General features: G+C 46.2%; 1 protein-coding gene across 1 annotated transcript in view; it reads right to left on the bottom strand.

Annotated features, from left to right (window-relative positions):
• The window catches only part of NTRK3 (neurotrophic tyrosine kinase, receptor, type 3), a gene marked incomplete at its 5' end in the record, with an annotated part of 172,639 nt that overhangs the window by 132,920 nt on the left and 22,484 nt on the right, over window positions 1–17,235 (bottom strand). The window contains 7 exons of the mRNA XM_010021778.1: window positions 1,058–1,160; window positions 2,910–2,980; window positions 3,769–3,792; window positions 7,019–7,315; window positions 9,507–9,648; window positions 10,234–10,376; window positions 12,616–12,773. Coding sequence (XP_010020080.1) covers window positions 1,058–1,160; window positions 2,910–2,980; window positions 3,769–3,792; window positions 7,019–7,315; window positions 9,507–9,648; window positions 10,234–10,376; window positions 12,616–12,773 — 938 coding nt within the window. The remainder of the gene's footprint in view (window positions 1–1,057; window positions 1,161–2,909; window positions 2,981–3,768; window positions 3,793–7,018; window positions 7,316–9,506; window positions 9,649–10,233; window positions 10,377–12,615; window positions 12,774–17,235) is intronic.

The raw sequence follows: 17,235 nt of genomic DNA, 5'->3' as shown, positions 1-17,235 counted from the left end.
AACTCCAGCCAGAATCCCAGCCGGACCCACTCAGGAAATGTCTCCCTAAAGCAAACAAAGCCCTAGGCAAACACAAGAAACATTCCCAAATCTATCTACCTGCCCTGCAACACAGACCCCAGCAAGGCCAGGGAATAGGCTGCATCTCAGAAGCCTTAGAAGAATCTCACGTTTGTCAAAGCCTAGCTTCGAACAGTGTATGCATGAGCCACCAATTAGGCTGGTAACTCCTTTGTCATGCGAAGGCTCTTCCTCCAGCATTGGCCAGGCACCACCAATGCTGCCCAACCAGAGATACCAACAGTCACAAAAAGCAGATGGTACACAGGCATCTACTTTCTTCTGGCACTAGCTCTACTGTATCACAGCGCTGGTGTTGGTAGGATAGAGACCTCAGTTCTGCCTGGAAAACATCAGATGCCTCTCTCTTTCCAATTGCTACAACAAGCATACCTGAAATAGCTTCTAAGGTGGTTATTCATGACACAGAGGAGGAAACCTTCTGGCAGAGAGGCAGCAGAAAGAAACCTTCCACATCACTGAAAGACAGGTCAGCAATTGTTTTCCCAGCACAGACCTTAGAAATTTACAGCAGCATCTCAGTCCCCATTCACAGACAGGAACAGAATGCGCCCACCTGCCTTTCCAACAAAACTGAAACCACTTTCACATCCTTCTGTGAAAGGATGCATCACCAAGTTCACAAAAGAGATTTCATCCAAGAACACGCTCTCCTGAGTACACGTCCCTCTATGAAATGGCTGGAGGGAGCAGGCTCAAAGCTCTTCTGGACAACCTGCAGATGCAGTTGTGTACTGATAAGTAAAACACAGGCATACTTTTGCCCAGCAGAAGCACATACAGGTGAGAACCACCAGCCTATGTATCTCCATTACTCTCTCAACAAATGGAAGAGGTCTGGATAACATTCTCTTCAGAAGGCTTTGCACCAATGCTGACAACGTAGGAATAAAACCACAACACCTTTCCATGTGTGCTATAAGAGCCGGGCAATCCTGGAAGGTGCCTCCTGTAACAGGAAAGCAACTGCACCTACCTTTCATCCCGAACTTGGACCGCCGGCCATACTTGTTGATCATAATAAAGAGGACGACCAAGAGGACACAAGCAAAAGCTGCCAGCCCAACCGCTATGGAAACCTGAAAGGAAAAAGCCTTAGAGTCAAGACAGAGGAATTTAGGAATCTAGATTAGAAATACAGCACCTCCTTGCCAAGTTAACCTTTCTGTAGGCTCATACCATCTGCTGCAGCCCTGTGGATATCAGCTGTGGAAGAAAACACAAGCTAAAGCAGAGGGCTCTGGCATAGCTTGGAAGCATCACAAGCTGTTTTCAGGACTGGGAGCTCTGGGGTCTCCCTATCTGTGATGCTGTTTTGGCACCAGTCCCTCACTCCGTATACCTGCAGGGAAGGAGGACCTCTGCTCCAATGCCTGGCTCTCACCATAAGTGTCTATTTCCAGCATCGCCACTGTACCATGATGTCACAACACTAAAGCTATACTAACCTGAGCTGGGAATAGACAGGAGCAGCAGAAAATTCATTAGAAAGAGCAGCTCAGTCTCCATTCAAACATCCCTTAAGCCAAAGAATGAGGAAAAACACCACACACAGAAAGAAATTAGAAGAAATTAAGTAGAAAATGTCTTTTTCCCCCCCCCTTAAAGCATGTGGTTTTCAAAAACCCCTCTAATAGTTCCCTCTTTATTATAATTTTAGTAGTAAATATTTATAATGAAACAATGTCCAAAGTCTTTCACTGGAACCATGGTTCCACTGTGGCAGCGTACAAGCAGAGGAAAGAAAATCTCCTTGCCCTAAAGGGTTTACAATCCCAAGCTTATTTTAATATTTATGAATATTTATTCCTTCAAGTCTTTGCTCGAGATACTTTTATTGCATTGATGTAAACAACAATTTCTTTGGCATCTGTCCAATTGTTCTCCTGTACTGGGTCTTGTGGTGCATTTAGACTTCACTTCCTTTTATAAAGCTGTATTCTGCTGTAATAGAAAATACATCATTTAACCAAGAAAAAGTAATTTCATTTTGCAACCCCTTTCCATGCCCTTGGTACATTAGTTACAATATTTCAAAGTGTTTTATTTTACTATACTCTATTTTGATCCCCCAGCTTGTTTGCTGTGCTTTATATTTAATAATCTGTGCACATTATTACTACAGTCCCACTTTTCAAAGCTTTCATTTCAGTTATAGGAGATTTTCAGTTGGATGAGAACCAAAACAAAGGTGGATTGAGTTTTGTTCATTCTGTTAACACGTGGTGGGTTTCAAGATCTGAACACTTACACATAATTAGAGCAACTGTGTAATGTGCTAATTCCCCCCTGTATAACACTTATATACACTGGTTTTGTCCTTAGCTACCTGGATTTGACAGAAGAAAGACAGTGTTGAGATTTGACAAGCTATTGGCTTTCTTTTTCACTTCTGGCATGCCCTGCAGAGCAGGAAAGAGGGCAAACTGGCACTGACAGAATTGAACCAAGCTAAATCTGAGTCCCTCACAGGGCTAAACTTAACAGATCAATAATAGTCTGAAGCACACAATTGCCTGTTTGTTTGTTCTCTGGGTGCTACTTTTTTAGAGTCAGAATTTCTGACCCTGCCAACAGCTACTTCACAGGATGCCTGATTTTCAAAGAGCTCCCTGGTTCCACACTGCAGACCCAAGAGGATCAGATGGTTCATGTCAGTATTTTACTTGCCTGACACAAGCCATAAAATCCTTCTGATTGTTGTCTTGAGTCATAAAGTAAGAGATTTTCCTTGCAAATATCTCAAAACAGCACGGGAATCTAAATACTGAGTCATCAACAACAAGAAACGCATGCAAAACAATTCTGCAGAGGAGGACAGGACTCACCCCAAAAGTGTCCTCCTCCGGTTTGTGGGTCACAGTGATTGGTGGGGTGGGACTCACTTCATAGTCACCGACTGAAACCAAAACACCAAAGACAGAAGATTTAACATGATGCTCATGGGACTCCCAAGGTACATCCCTAATTGCAGTGCCTGACCAAACAAGATCCAGTTCACCCCTAAACAAAGGCTGCAACTTTCTATTTCAGAAGGCACCAGAATCAAACATCAGATAGCTCCCTACGCACAGCAGCAGAGAAAACACAGACCAGGACAACATTGATGTCACTCTAACATTACAAATGAGAAACATTTGGGTGCCTGATGTCCTTGGGTGGGTGGCCTCTACCCCTGAGTCATCTCTTAGAGCTCTCAGATAGAGACTAAGTAGGGTTAAAACCCAAGACCGACTCCAGCAGAACTTGATCTGAAGAAAGAGTTACTTGCATGGTGTGGTGGGGTGGAAGAAGAACCTATTGAGGAAGCACTACAGAAGTTGAGTCCTTCTTCTTGTCACCATCCACATGGCAGGAGCATGTTATGAATGGGCCATGACAACAGAACTGCTTTGGAGACTGGCCAGCCCACATCTAGTCAAGGCACCTTCTGCTACATCCCAACCAACCATCATTTCCTATAGGACCTTCTTCAGGACATCACTAGAGAGAATTTAACATCTCCAGGGCTCTAGAGATTACCCAGCTGGTCAAAAGCTCCCCAGCTATCTTGGCTCATGCACAGGGAAGCCAGGGCTTTGTGCAACCTCCACCAAGTTGCTTTTGGCTTCCTGATTTTTCCTCCAGGAGTATTTAAGTCACAAAACCAAAACACCCACAGTGTGCAAAGGACAAGGAGACACTTACTTGAGACAAAGTTGTCCGTACTCTCTGTGGAAAGGACAAAGAGAGAAGCAACACAGTTAGCAGCACAGCAAAGGGAGAGTGGTCACATTCCCGACGCGCCTCAGACACACTCCACCACCCCAAAGAGCCCAGGAAATCAACTTTTCATGTTTTGTCCTATTGGGCAAACGTAACTGGAAATTGCAGCATGTGTGCCATCAGGATATGCTGGAGAGCACAAGGAAAACTGCAGCAGAGAGAAGGAGATTTTACCTTGCGTGGTAGTGCTCACCCAAGTGCAAAGTCCTACAAGGATGAGGATCAGCTCACAGTGGGGAGAGCCAAGCTTGGGGCAGTGGGTCTCCTCAGACCTCCTTATCATGAGCCATACAGAAAATCTAATAGCATCTGAACTGGACATGGAAGCTGTGGCCTCCTGCCAGAGACAGCCATGCTAGTCCCTGCTGTCAGCATCTTGACTGCTTGAGTCTATTCAGTAAAGCTCCTTCAGCTCCAAAGGTGGCCGAGGCCCCAGACAATGAGGTCTAAAGCTCTCGGTGACACTTGGTTTACATAGCATGAGAATAACGTCAGCTTTCGATTCACTCGCCTATGCAAGAAATTGAGCACGACATTAACTGGAGTTTACACAGCTTTGCTGACAGAAAGCTCCTGGAAGGATGCTGAAACATTCATGCTGAAGTATGGGTGAGGTTTGGAAGGGAAGCATAAAACAACCCCCGGGTGACAAATGTGGCTTTCCAAACCGAAGGAAAAAAACTTGGAATAATATTTTTGTTTCAAGTCAAGCAGAAGAACTTTTCTAGCAAGGGGAAAAAATAAGAGAAAAAGAAAAAAAGAGGAAGAAATTTTTCATTTGTAGACTTGTCGTCGTTATTCAGGCAGTCTAGTTGCAAGACTCTCGCTGCTTCTACATTTTCCCCTTTCCATTTTTCTCTGCTGGACTAAACAAATTCAACAGAAACTCACAAAAAAGTTTTTCCCACCAAACCCTAATTTGTGAAGTATAAAACTTAGCCAAAGTATCTCCCATAATTTGAGTTCCCAAGTGAGTGAGACGTTCCTAAATAACTGGGAGGTAAGTATGTTAACCTGTGTGGAATAAACAAGGAGATGGTAGCCTGCAGTAGAGATGCCAGTGACAACATGCAATGAGACTTTTATCCAGGATATGACACAAATCTATTCTGGGAGCTACTACCCTGGTTCCTAGAGCAATATCATCACAGAGAATCAGGATATGGTGTGGGGCATATCTCCCAGCTCCCACATAGCTTCCAACAGCATCTTTCTCCTCTCAAGCTGGGAAGGACAAGCTGGTACAGTACCAAGATGCTGCAGACCAGGGGGTTCTAAAAACTGTGGTCACAGGTCCTTTTCTATGTTGACAGGAGGCCTTCAAGGCATTTAGCTTCCATTAATTAAGTCTAATAATCTTATTCTGGGTAGTGACAGCAAAACCCTAGCACGTGTGAAGAGCTATAGGCAATAAGCCTCTTGAATGAACCACGCTGGGGAATCTTCAATCTGTGGCATTTTCTGGAGGAATCTACCTTCAAATGGGAAGTTATGAACATCGGCTGCATTGAGTGTTAATGTCAACTGTGGCAGCAGAAGGAGCAATCATCTTCAAGGAAAAGTAAATTACATCATGCATTGGGCTGACAGGGTCTGCCAGGGTGAGGAACGGGTTGGGACTTTGGATCAGAACAAATAAATGGGTCGATTCCTGTTGAGAGATGGTTCAGGGTCAATAAGTTCTCTACACCAACACCTCACACAAGGTATGGGTGAAGGTGCAATATCTTACATATATTTCACACAATCCCATTCTCCTAGAGCCTCTGACAAAAGAGGTTCTTCAAACATCCATGTGCCTTCCCACTTCACAGCACAGCTCAGATCCATTTCCAAGATCAGCTCTCTGGAACAGCAGATTCACGTCCTTTTCTGGAGGTCCAGCACCTACTTAAGAGCTGTCCCCAATTCACAGACGGGGAAATCGAACCACAAAGGTGGGACCTGACAGAGCTGAGACTGCAAACCTGTGCACCTCTCCTCACCCACCTACATTTGGTAAGCTGCTCTTCTGCCTTGACAGAAGGAAACATAAATAGGTCAGATAGCCAAACAGGGCATCATCCTTGAAGCCAGAATACAAATTTTCCACTCCCATCCATATCAGCTCATTTGTTCAATTGTCAGATCTTCAAGGCAGAGATTTGGGTTTGCATTTATGATATTTGACCTGTGGGAAAACTCTATGTACATATATGGTGTGATATAAATAATAAATGAGAGTACCGTCGGTATTTTTCTATATTTAGCAAACGCCCTATTTTGCTGGGTTTTCTTGGGCTGCAAGGGCCAATTTAGAGCTGCCACTTTCTCATGGCATCATTCCTAAAGGCAACAGCATGTACAGGTTAACTCCATGATGGCCAGCATGGTGTTGCAATGTCAGAGAGCAGGCCAAGACCCTCTACGCTCCTATAGAGTGGATGTGTCACCACAAAAGTCTCTACTGCTCTCCCCAGAGCTGGATCTTCATGTCCTCAAACGTTGTGGGGTTATTTTGCAGTTAAGTTCTGAATCGCTTGGGAGTACAGCAGGGAATTCCAAGCAATCAGTTAAGAAATCCCAGCAAACTGATTCAAAGCAACTAACTGAGCCATCACATCTTTTGTAGACCTGTCATTCTGGCATTGCACATGTCATATTCAGAAAGAAAACAATCCTGACACGGCTGCATCCAGCTTTAATCATTTCACAACTGCAAGCTAGAAGGAAAAAAAGGGAAAAGCTGCATCACTTCAAAGGGATTTCTTTAGCTTATAACTAGCAACCACATAGAAAAATACTTTCTCTCAAAAAAACTGGGCATCCTCTTTGGGGTACCCCAGAAGAGATCCAAAGTAATTGACCAAGCTTACATCCTATTCCCACTGAAATCCCTAAAGATTTTAAAATAAAGCCCAACAATACGCTGTAGAATATGTTACACAACAAAAATATCTAAACCAGTGTATGTCTGTCTCTGCACTTAAGAGTTATGACACCAAAGTACACATGAGTAGGAGAAACATGCTCATCAGAACAGGCCTCCAGAGGTGATCACTTCCAACCTGCTGCTCAGACAAAGACCAACTTAGGTTGTCAAGGCCTTATCTAGGTGCAAGGATTACTGGTGGGACCATAGTACGATCTTTGGTTTGCAAGCAACCCTAATGAGATAAACTGAATATCCTACCTGGAAAGGGCTTTTCAAGGAAGTGTCCTTTAATGGTTTGGTTGGCTGAGCCCAGCTGGTTGGTAGCCACAATCGTGTAGTTGCCGTTGTTGTAGTGAGTGGGTTTGTTGAAGAGCAGGCAGCCCTCAGACACTTCCCCTTGTTGGTAAAACTCCATGTGGATGATCTCTGTCTCCCGCAGGACCTGGCCGTTGTGCAGCCAGTGAAGGGTAGGAGCTGGGTTCCCATGCACTGCAAATGCAATGCAGTGCTCCAAGTGTAGCACCGGCTCCTCCAGAGTTAGGATGCGAGGGGGATCTAGCAGAGAGAAACAGGGCAGGCTCACAGCACACCTCCACTCACATCACGTCTCTGAGCACCATGGAAATTAAGATTATTGAAAATGTCTCCAAAATCCCTCATTCCTTCTACCCTTCCCGTGGATATCTGCAAAGAAGCAGCACTAAATCACAAGAACCACTCCACACCCTCCAGGAGGAGGATCTGAACCACAGCCAGATCTCTCTGGCTTCTGAACAGGGGTAAAAATTAACAACAGGGATGGTCCTTTCACCAGCCCAGAAGAAATTAAGGTTGGAGTTGCCCAGTCCACACACCTACTGCTGCTCTCCTTCCCTCAAGGGATGATGGGGAGCTCTCCTGTCCCCATTATGGAGAACACGGAGACGCAGCACTGTTACAGTACACATGTGCAAAGCGCCCATGGGAACTCTCCAGTCACACTAAGCAGTTTTGGATTGCACAGCTGTGGAAGCAAACATCCCTCAGCGACTGCCTGTCCTTGGGGCTTTTGACTGCCTGAATATCCCAAAGGAGTTCTCACCCGCCGAGCACCCTCCAGGGGTATTTTAATTAAAGGGACTAGAGAGGGAGAGGGAAAAACGAAGCAGAGACTCCACCTGCAATTTATTGCATATGCATTGTTTTCCCCCTGGGACACCCCAAGAATCCAAATGTTGTTCTGCAATTGCTTCTGAAACCTCGTTTACAACACCTACATGTAAGGCCCCAAACCACAAGGCTGGCAAGGTTTGAATTAGAACACAGTATCGAGCAAAGAGAGGACACAAGAAGATGAAGGTCTTCCCTAAACCTCTCCTTTTCCTGGTACCATCCAGACACAAAGACAACCCATGGGACATCCACAAGGAATAAAAACAATGTACCAACTTCAACCATCTTTAGGAAAAAGACGGAGACTTTTTTTAGGCAGTGAAAGTGGTAGAAGAGAAGAAGGTGAAGAGCTGGTTGGAGCTGTGCAAAATTCTCCCACCAGCACCCAACTACCCTGAACCACACAGCTGTGTCCCAGCCAGCTCCTATTCACTTGTAAGCCTAGATCTGCATGTGGTTTGTTCACATCTTCCTGTCAAGGAGGATTCAAAACAGGCAGCCACCTACACGCACAAACCCAGATCTTTTCAATGTGAAATTGCAGCCTGAGTGATGGGTCTGGGCAGCAGGAGCAGAGGGAGCAGCAACCATCACAGCTTAGAGGATTAAACGGGTGAATATAGTCATTGTCATGGTGCTGTTTAAGGTGTGGAGGAAAAGATGCTAAAACACAGTGCAAAACCCATACACCTGCTGACTAATGACCTCTGAGCTGATGTGAACTTTAATCACCTCTGTTCTTCAATCCATCAATAGTACTTATTGGGAGGAAGACGAAAGCAGTAAAGCATCTCCTCTTCTTTTTCCTATCCCTTGTGGCTACCTTGTCTATAGGACCCCATGGCTCCTGCGCTGCACTGGACACCCAATACCTGTGGGTTCACCCAGACTAATCACATGGGTCTTTGCTCTACCTGGCAAGGTTGGGGGATTTTTCAAACTACAGAGTAAGGGCAAATATTACAGATGCAGCAACATATAGTAAATCTCAGCTGCCTGAGAACAAAAAGCTGTGTAAACTTCCTCTTAAGGTCAGGTTTGTGTTAAGTTATATTAGAAAGCACAAAGAAAGTTTAACTACTTGCAGCTAAAAGTGAACAGCTGAAATTTGACATGTGCATGTTTACACAGCATTTGCAGTTTAACTTTGTCGGAACAGATCTGAGAGGAAGCTCTAGCATCCCTGAAATAAGAGGCAAGATTTACACTGGCTTTAGCAAGTGTAACATTTAACCTCTCACATAGCATCAGGGCAAGCAACTCTGTATTTGTAAACAGTGGTAGTCCCTCTGTGGCTTTTTCTTACTCTGCTGGATCTTCCAACAGATGGGTGGAGAGATGTCTACCACCAGTGTGGTACTGCTGTTCCTCCCCTGCTCTAGTGTTCATTTCTGCATTAATAGAGGCAGCAGGAAAGCAAACATACTGACACTTAAAAAGAGCTGTGTGAGGATCCACCTCCTCCTCACTGAGCTCAGCTCCTAATCATCCACAAACCCAGTATGTCACAGGTAGAAAGTGGCCATGCATTCAAATAGTTCCCAGGGCAGCCCTCCAGCCTCTATAAGACCGAGGTCTCTTCACTGCTACTTACAGTAGACGGTGAGCAGTACACTGGCATTGCTCATCCCCACCACGTTCTCGGCGATACAGGTAAGCAGGAATCCATTGTCCTCACTGGTGACATTCACCAAGGTCAAATTGATGGCGTGAACATTGGTCCAGTTGAGGTTGGTCTAAAAATCCCAGAGAAATACACACAGAAATCAGTGTTTGGTGGCTCTTCTCCTTCCTGCTACTGCTCTCAGACAATAAGGATCAATTTCAGCATAAGACGTGAGAAGGTCTCCAAAATCCAAGGATAACTGGGATTTGGGTGAAGTGAGGTATTTCCTCACCTGATTAAATACACCACATCTTATAAGAGCAACCACTAGGAGGGGGAGAGCCCCAGGGCTGTAGCACTGATAAACATAGCTTGCCTCTTGAAAAGCTTATTTCAGCTCCAGCAGACACCTCCATAAACAGTTTCATTAGAGGAGACTTGAGTTAATTCAATTAGGGAGCACTGAAATATGAAACTATCCCATCTTGGCTTTTCAGCCATACAGAGGGAAGGTTTTGTTGCCTTCAGGTAGTTCCCAGGTTCTCATGTGGATAAGGGTATGACCTCAATTTTCCTATAGATACAACCATTTCACGTCTCTCATAGCAGCCTCCACCGTCTGCCTGACCCTCTGCCCTGCATTCACAGACCTGGGGAGTCCATGGCAGCTGCCTTACCCTTGCCACATCAGGCACTAAGGTCCTGCAGCCCCTACCTGGTGTGTGTTGATGGAGTGGAGATCAGCCACCGTCCAGTCGACGTCAGGCAGCGGTGAGCCTGAGCCGTTGCAGGTGATGACAGCATTCTCCCCTTCCCGCACTGTCAGGTTCACATGGCTCACACTGATCTCAGGGAGGTCTAGAAGAGCCAGAAAACAAAGTGCTCAGGTCTGGAGCAGTGTTTGCTACCACCAGCCACAGGACATGCGTGTGGACCCAGATCCTCACAAGCTGTTCCCAAACCAGCATCCTGAGATAAACAGTAAGGAGGCAACAGCATGGCCTTGCTTTACTGAGGGAAGTGGGAGATTCTTGGAGATGGGGAAAATGTAGACACTGGAGATGTGCTAGATGAAAAGAGCCTCACATCACATTTGAATCCAAAAGCTGGTGTCCAGTTCCGGCTGCCCTTCCCTTCACACTACACCCATCCCAATCTCTTAAACTCCCACAGGAGTTGCTTTTGAGGGCAGATGGGAAAGCTGCATGTGCTGGTACAGGATCCAGATTGTTCCCACCTCCAGGGACAAGGCACAGAGCACCCAGCACTCCAGGTGAGGAAAGTGTCCCTCAAATATATAACAATCAAGAGAAGATGACCAAGGATGCATCCTCATATTAACTGCAGTTCTAATAAAAGGTACCCTTGTTCTTCCCAGTGGTGGCAGAGACATTCACTGATTTATGGTGGTTCTGATTTACACCACTTCCATTCTTGCTTCCATGGGCACCAAACATCTTTCAACATGGAACAAGACAGCACTGGTTTCAAGAAGGGCAGGCAGCTTTCTTGCATAGGAGAGGTTTTCTGGGCTGTTCATAGAAGCAAACTGGGTAGGCAGAGCAGAGGAAATACTGACCAGTGGTCTATTATAGGGCAGCAGCATCCATCACACCAGCCCAAAGCCATGGAAGGGGATACACATCCTTTCATTGCCACCAAAGAGTGACACCAAGAAGGAAACAACATTGTACTGATTTGGAGGGATGCCAGAAGAAAGGAGGCGGTGGCCTAGCAAAGCTGCATAGGTGGCAGGAATTAGTGAAGAGTGAGATGGGGGGGGACAATATATGTTCTCTCCAGGTTGAGCTGGTATCAAACATGGCCACACCAAGCCACGCCATCCCTCAGCACCAAAGGACAAAGACAACATCCCTGGAGTCATCTTAGTGCTCGAACAGACAGACTCTCCTCAGGAGGAAGGCAGATCAGTGCGGCTCCCTGCCCTTCGTGAGACTAGAAGGTCAGAGAATGTTCTCACCCTGCACACCAGCGCATTCGTGTTCCCAAATCAGCACCCGGCTGTCCCCTAGAGTCTAACACCACCACTGATGGAGCCACCTCTCCTCCTGCCCCTGATCCCTAAGGATTTTTCCCTCCCTTTAATCCTTGCGGATTATTCATCCTATGCAGGGAGGAAATTACAGCACTCTCTTAAATCTTATTAGTTCATCCACATGCGAGCACACTTTGGCCAATTTCCAGAGCTTAATAAAGGGACATCATGAACTTGAAAATAATTTAAAAGTCATGCGAATCCAAACGTGCGTGCTGTTTGTCTTCGACTGCTGCAAGAAACCAACCCAAATTCCTAGAAAAGGAAAGAAAACCTCTGGTTTTCCTCCTTTTTCCCAGCCCTTGAGTGTGAGAGCTGCTTGCATATAGGCAGTTTAATTGTTCTGCTGAAGGTACAACTCCTTCGCCTCACTCTGCAAAGGATGCTTTCCAGTAATGGCAACAGCAGAGCAAAACCTGACACTGAACAGGCAGCTGATGTGTGAACAAGGTGAAGGAGAAAGGGATAACTATTGAACATGCCTCATGTTGCTCCTGGGGCCACTGGAGTCTTTTAAACATCAACAGGCAACAAAAAGACATATAAAAGTCACTCCTGCCTCTTCCCTACAGATATGGGCTTTCAATTCAAAAAATAAAACAAAAGAAAATGAAGAAAGATGTGTATTTCCTAAGAGTAATTACGAAAGATACAGTGGCAGTGTCTTTTAATGATATGCTGCTTCTAGGATTTGTTAGACATACCAAAAGCAACATGAAATACACACCACCTTTTCAAGACATCACATAGACTCATCACAGACACTCTGTCAAGCAACAGCATTACAGTGAAGGAAATGCCCCAGATAACCCAATACCTTCAACACATACAGAAACAGCAGCCCCACATTTAACCAGATTTTCTACCTTTAATCTGCAAACTACCCCCTTCACCTTCAATTGTCTTGTTCTTGACCACATGGTGGGATTCTCCTACACCAGGTTACCCAAGCAAAGGGTTGAACCAGAGATGCCAGATAGGACAGGGCTCCCTCCCAGCATCCTCTTGGTTTCCCATATGCCTGGCCCCAGGAGTGCTTACCACACTGGGTGATGTTCATCTCATGCAAAGGGATGGTGGCTGCATCCATGTTCATGCAGTAGAGGTCCTGGTACTGCAGGTTCGCCTCACCCTTCTCCTGCCAGAGCTGGATCCAGCGGATGTCGCAGCTGCAGTTAAAAAGGTTCCTCTCTAGTCTCCTATGGGCAGAGAGAGCGTGAGAAAGGATGGTGGGATAGGGAAGGATGAGCAGAGCTATTGCCTGGCTCCAGGCTCCCCCCCAGGAGAACAATCATCATGCAGGTACAAGGATCCCTTTAGAGCTAAGGGGAAGTCTCCTCCATGTTATTTGCCTGGGGTCTTCTGCCACTTGTTATTCACCTCTCTTCCACCTCCACAGCAACAGAGGTTATATATCCATGTGTTTACAGTCTCCTTCATGCATGCACACAAGATTTTACATCTCCCAGGGCAGCACATGGATACACGCAACATCTTTCACTGCAAGATCTGCACATCTGCGGCTCGATCCCGCAGCCATCAAGACACCCAAAGCATCCATCCCTCAGCAAAGGAGCAAGTAGCTCCCCACTACCCTATAATATAGATTGACATCCTCAAATCCCACTTCAGCAGGGTTCAAAACCCTGCTAGGCAAAACACACCTCCAGTCCCCACAAGCACTCAGTGAAGCTGGCAGCAATCCTCTCGAGTACCTTGTACAAACACAGCCTCCTGGTGACCCAGGACATGAGCTAATGCGCAGGATATCATGCATTTTAATCAAATCAAACAGCACTGCACTGAGACCCTGCTGACCTGGCCAGGAGAAATGAAGAAAAGCACTACCTTTAATGTACTTCATTTAAACCACACTTACACATACTTTATATACTGGGAATGTTTATTATAATTGATTTTCCAACCTATTAACCATTTCATTTACATTTTTAAAGCCCTGCAGCTCTCTGCGAAGATGCAAGGAGGGCAAGTCACAGCAGGGAAGAGAGTCCAGTGCTCAGCCAGGACAGACTGAGTTACCAACACGGCTTGCAAACTTGAGCAAAACAGGAGATACAGTCTGACCAAACAAAATATCTCCCCACATAATTGTGGGGCAAAAGAAAATAGAGAGCAGAGGAGTCAGCACTGCAAAAGGTGAGCTCAGTCACCCCAAAACAGACAGACATCTCCAAAGGTCAACCCATTGCTTCACACAGTATCTAGATCCCCCTGTTTTTCTGGTCTGTTCCATGCGTTACTGCAAAATTCATGCTTGCTTTTACAAAATTAATTCCACCAAGTAACAGGATTTGGAAACAACCTTCCAAACATGTGCAGCTCCTATTACAGCAATACAGTACTGCAAAAGTAGGAAGAGGAGAAAGGATCTTTTGGTAGCATCAAGGGGTGTTAAACCTGAACCCTAACAATGCCACTTTGAATCTTCTCATAGAATGCGATGCCATCTGACTTGTTGTGGTTTTTTTTCTTTTCCGAGAACAAACACTCAGTTAATCTTCACTCTGTGGCTTTTCATTAGTTCACTCCTTGCCTGTCAAAAGCATGTAAACCTTTGCAACGCAGATACAAAGCTCAGACAAGCAACTCAAAGGCCAAAGCACTAAATTTAACAGACCAGAGCAGATTAGCGCAGTGATTTGGTGGAATTCAAATGACAAGGCATTAGCTGCATGCTATGACAGCTACTGCCAGTGTCTCACACAGGCTTTGCATCCTCTTCAGCATGGCCATGAATCCATGTTCTCCTCCGGATTCTCCTAAGGTCACTGCTATCAGCAGGACATGGGATGGCACATGCTAAGAACCATGGACTCAGCTAACAGCAGATCAGGTAACAGGACTTGTACCCTGGGACCCAATAGGGAGCTGGGGGAGCTCAGAGACAACAGGGGAGAAATTCTGTTCTGCTGCAAATATCCTCACAAAATGAGGCTGCAGGGGAGAGCTGCTGTCCTAGCACTTAAAGGCAACTCCGTAAGTAATAGACGGCAGCCTTCCCAGTCCATTACTAATTCATGAGGGCTCATGAATAATACAGGAGCAATGGGCTTCAGAACAGAACCTACCCACGACCTGCTCCACCGTCAGTGATGTAACTCGCTCTAATCGAGACCCCCACAGGGGCTTTTGCACAAATTAACTCCCATCATCAGCTGGATGTGCCACCAGCAGCTGGCATGTCACCATGGGTAGTAAGGGGCACAGATGTGTGCACCCATTTTCACTAACATGCATTGCAAAAGCACTCTTGACATATGCCAGATGCCATCTCTCCTTGCTTGCAGCCTGCCTGCCATGCCAGCCAGCTCTCCAGAGAAGTGCATAGGGATTTCCACACTCACACTGCCCAAAAACCTAGACCCCCATTTCAACCTGATGTAACTCATTGCAGGGGCGTTGGACTAGATGACATTTCAACCCAAACTATTCTATGATCCCCTTGCAGGCATCATTAGGAGCTGCAACTCTTTCCAGCTCTTCCTCCCACAACTTCTGCACATCTCCACTAACAACAACTTTCTACTTGCCAAGACAAATGCACCTTCTCTTCTCTGCAAGGCAAGAAGTGCCTTAGGGATCACAAGGCACCCTTTGGCCAAAACCCACTGTCAGGTCAGAAGCCACCATCGTGTGCTGTGGAGATGTGTCCCACCACAGTGTGAAGGGCAAAATCTGGTGCTGAAAAGCATGGTGGGGCAGCCAAGGTCTTTATTGCTGTTGTGTGTTTAATAAGTGCAGCAGCACCACAGTGAGAATTAAGGCAAGGGGCTCCTTCTCATGAGCTGTATCTGGCACAGCTAACTCCCAGAGAGGACAAGTAAGCCCAAAGGGCAAAAGGGTTTACTTTTTTTTTCTAGCCTTAGCCTGGAAATGTTGCCAAAGCATCTCTTGGTTACAGGCACTCAGGAGCTCTGCACTCCCACACCTTCTGAAGGCCCCACTAAAAGTGAAAACAACTATGAGCAATAGCAAGTATCACAGCTGGGGTCCTTCTGCACAAGCAGAGCTGCTTCTGCACCAAGGAGCTGGCCCAAAAAGGGACCAAACCTGCACATGAACCAGAGCCATGCACCAGCCTCCAGCAAAGCACAGGGCTGCAGCAGGGTGTGCTCTGGGAAGCAGGCACACTGCAGGACCTGTGTTTGGGACAGAGGAAAACTGTGACAACCATGCCCTGCCCTGTCAGTTGAGGGGACAATGACAGAGCTGAAACTCTAAAGCCATCTGAGCATCAAGTCAGGTGTTCAGAGAAAGGGATGCTGCTGAGCCCAGCTTTGTTCCCCTCACAGAAAGCTGTACCCACTACCTCCCAAAACTGCCTGGGCAGCCTACACCAGGGTGGACCAGCACAGGAAGGGACGCCGTCATCATTCCCATGTGTACTGGGACAGATAGAACTTCACACACACACACACAGAGCAGGTTTTTTTCCAGGCTAGGCAGCTAAATGATTCACATGCCCTGTTCCACACCTCCCCACTCAACAGCTAAAGCAAAGCTATCTGCAGCTAAAGCCTCTCTCAGAGGGCAGTGGAGATCCTTGCCACACTTTTCCTGTCTGTTTCGATTCACATAAAATTGCTGCCAAGGTTTCATACACTTGCAATTATAACACTCTTCTACCTCGGGACCGAGACCGCTTCCCTAAGCTTGAGAACCAAAGAGCGTCCGGCAGAGAGGGAACAAAATCTATTTTTGTTTTCCATTTCTATTTATTTCCCCAAACCAGGACTTCTCTTGGCAGTCCAGTCAGAACTGTTATTTCCAAGCCCCTGCCAAAAAGGAATGGGATAGAAAGGGAAGAACTCAGAAAGGCAGTGACACACGATGGCTGGATTAGCTAATGCAGAGAGCAAGCAAGTACCCACTGTCTAGCTACAACTCTATTAGTGTGACTGTTGGCGGCAGTAAGTTTAGAAGCTAAAGGCACAAACGATGTTAAGTTGGACTCAGAACATTAACAGAGACACTGCTGTGCCCCATCCCCACCAAAGCCTCTTGCTATAGCATCACAGAAACATACTGCAGAGCAAGCTAGCAGAGACTGCTGATATTAGAAATGCTCATGGGCCAGGCAGAGCAGCAAGATGTTCAGGACTACAAGGTCTTATACAACCAAAGATGTAATTGGATCCAGAGTTTTAGGTCTTTCTGGGATGGAATTTCTTGAAATGTCAGCCCTAAGCTCTCTGAGGACATGACAAAGGAAGCCAAGGACATGACAGAGGAAACCAGCTGTGACTTCTGGATAAGAAAGGCTCTAAGTCCAATGTTTATGAGCTGTTGCATGTGTCAGATGCATCCCTGTGCACACTCAACTTCAGACTTCGGAGTGTTGTGTGCACATTAGCCCGAGCCCTGCTGGTCAAGGTCAGCCCATGCTGTGGGAATTCAGGCTGGAGTCAGTGGAAACCATTCCAAGCCTTGCTTCTGGCCAGGAGGAAAAAGGAGATAATATTCTTTGGAAGTGTGCCTCATTTTTGCCATCCTTTCTTCACTGAGTCAGCAGGGGGAAAAATCTCAGCTCTGTTGAACAAGAGAAGAAACTGTGCTTTAAAGCAATACCATCTTCCTGAGCTTGATATGCCTCAAGTGCAGCCAGGCAGCTGTTTCAAGTCCCAAATTCCCATCCACCTG

Source organism: Nestor notabilis, unplaced genomic scaffold (assembly GCF_000696875.1).
Source record: "Nestor notabilis isolate BGI_N333 unplaced genomic scaffold, ASM69687v1 scaffold4209, whole genome shotgun sequence".
Taxonomy (NCBI): Eukaryota; Metazoa; Chordata; class Aves; order Psittaciformes; family Psittacidae; genus Nestor; species Nestor notabilis.
This window is presented reverse-complemented; position numbering and strand designations above follow the sequence as displayed.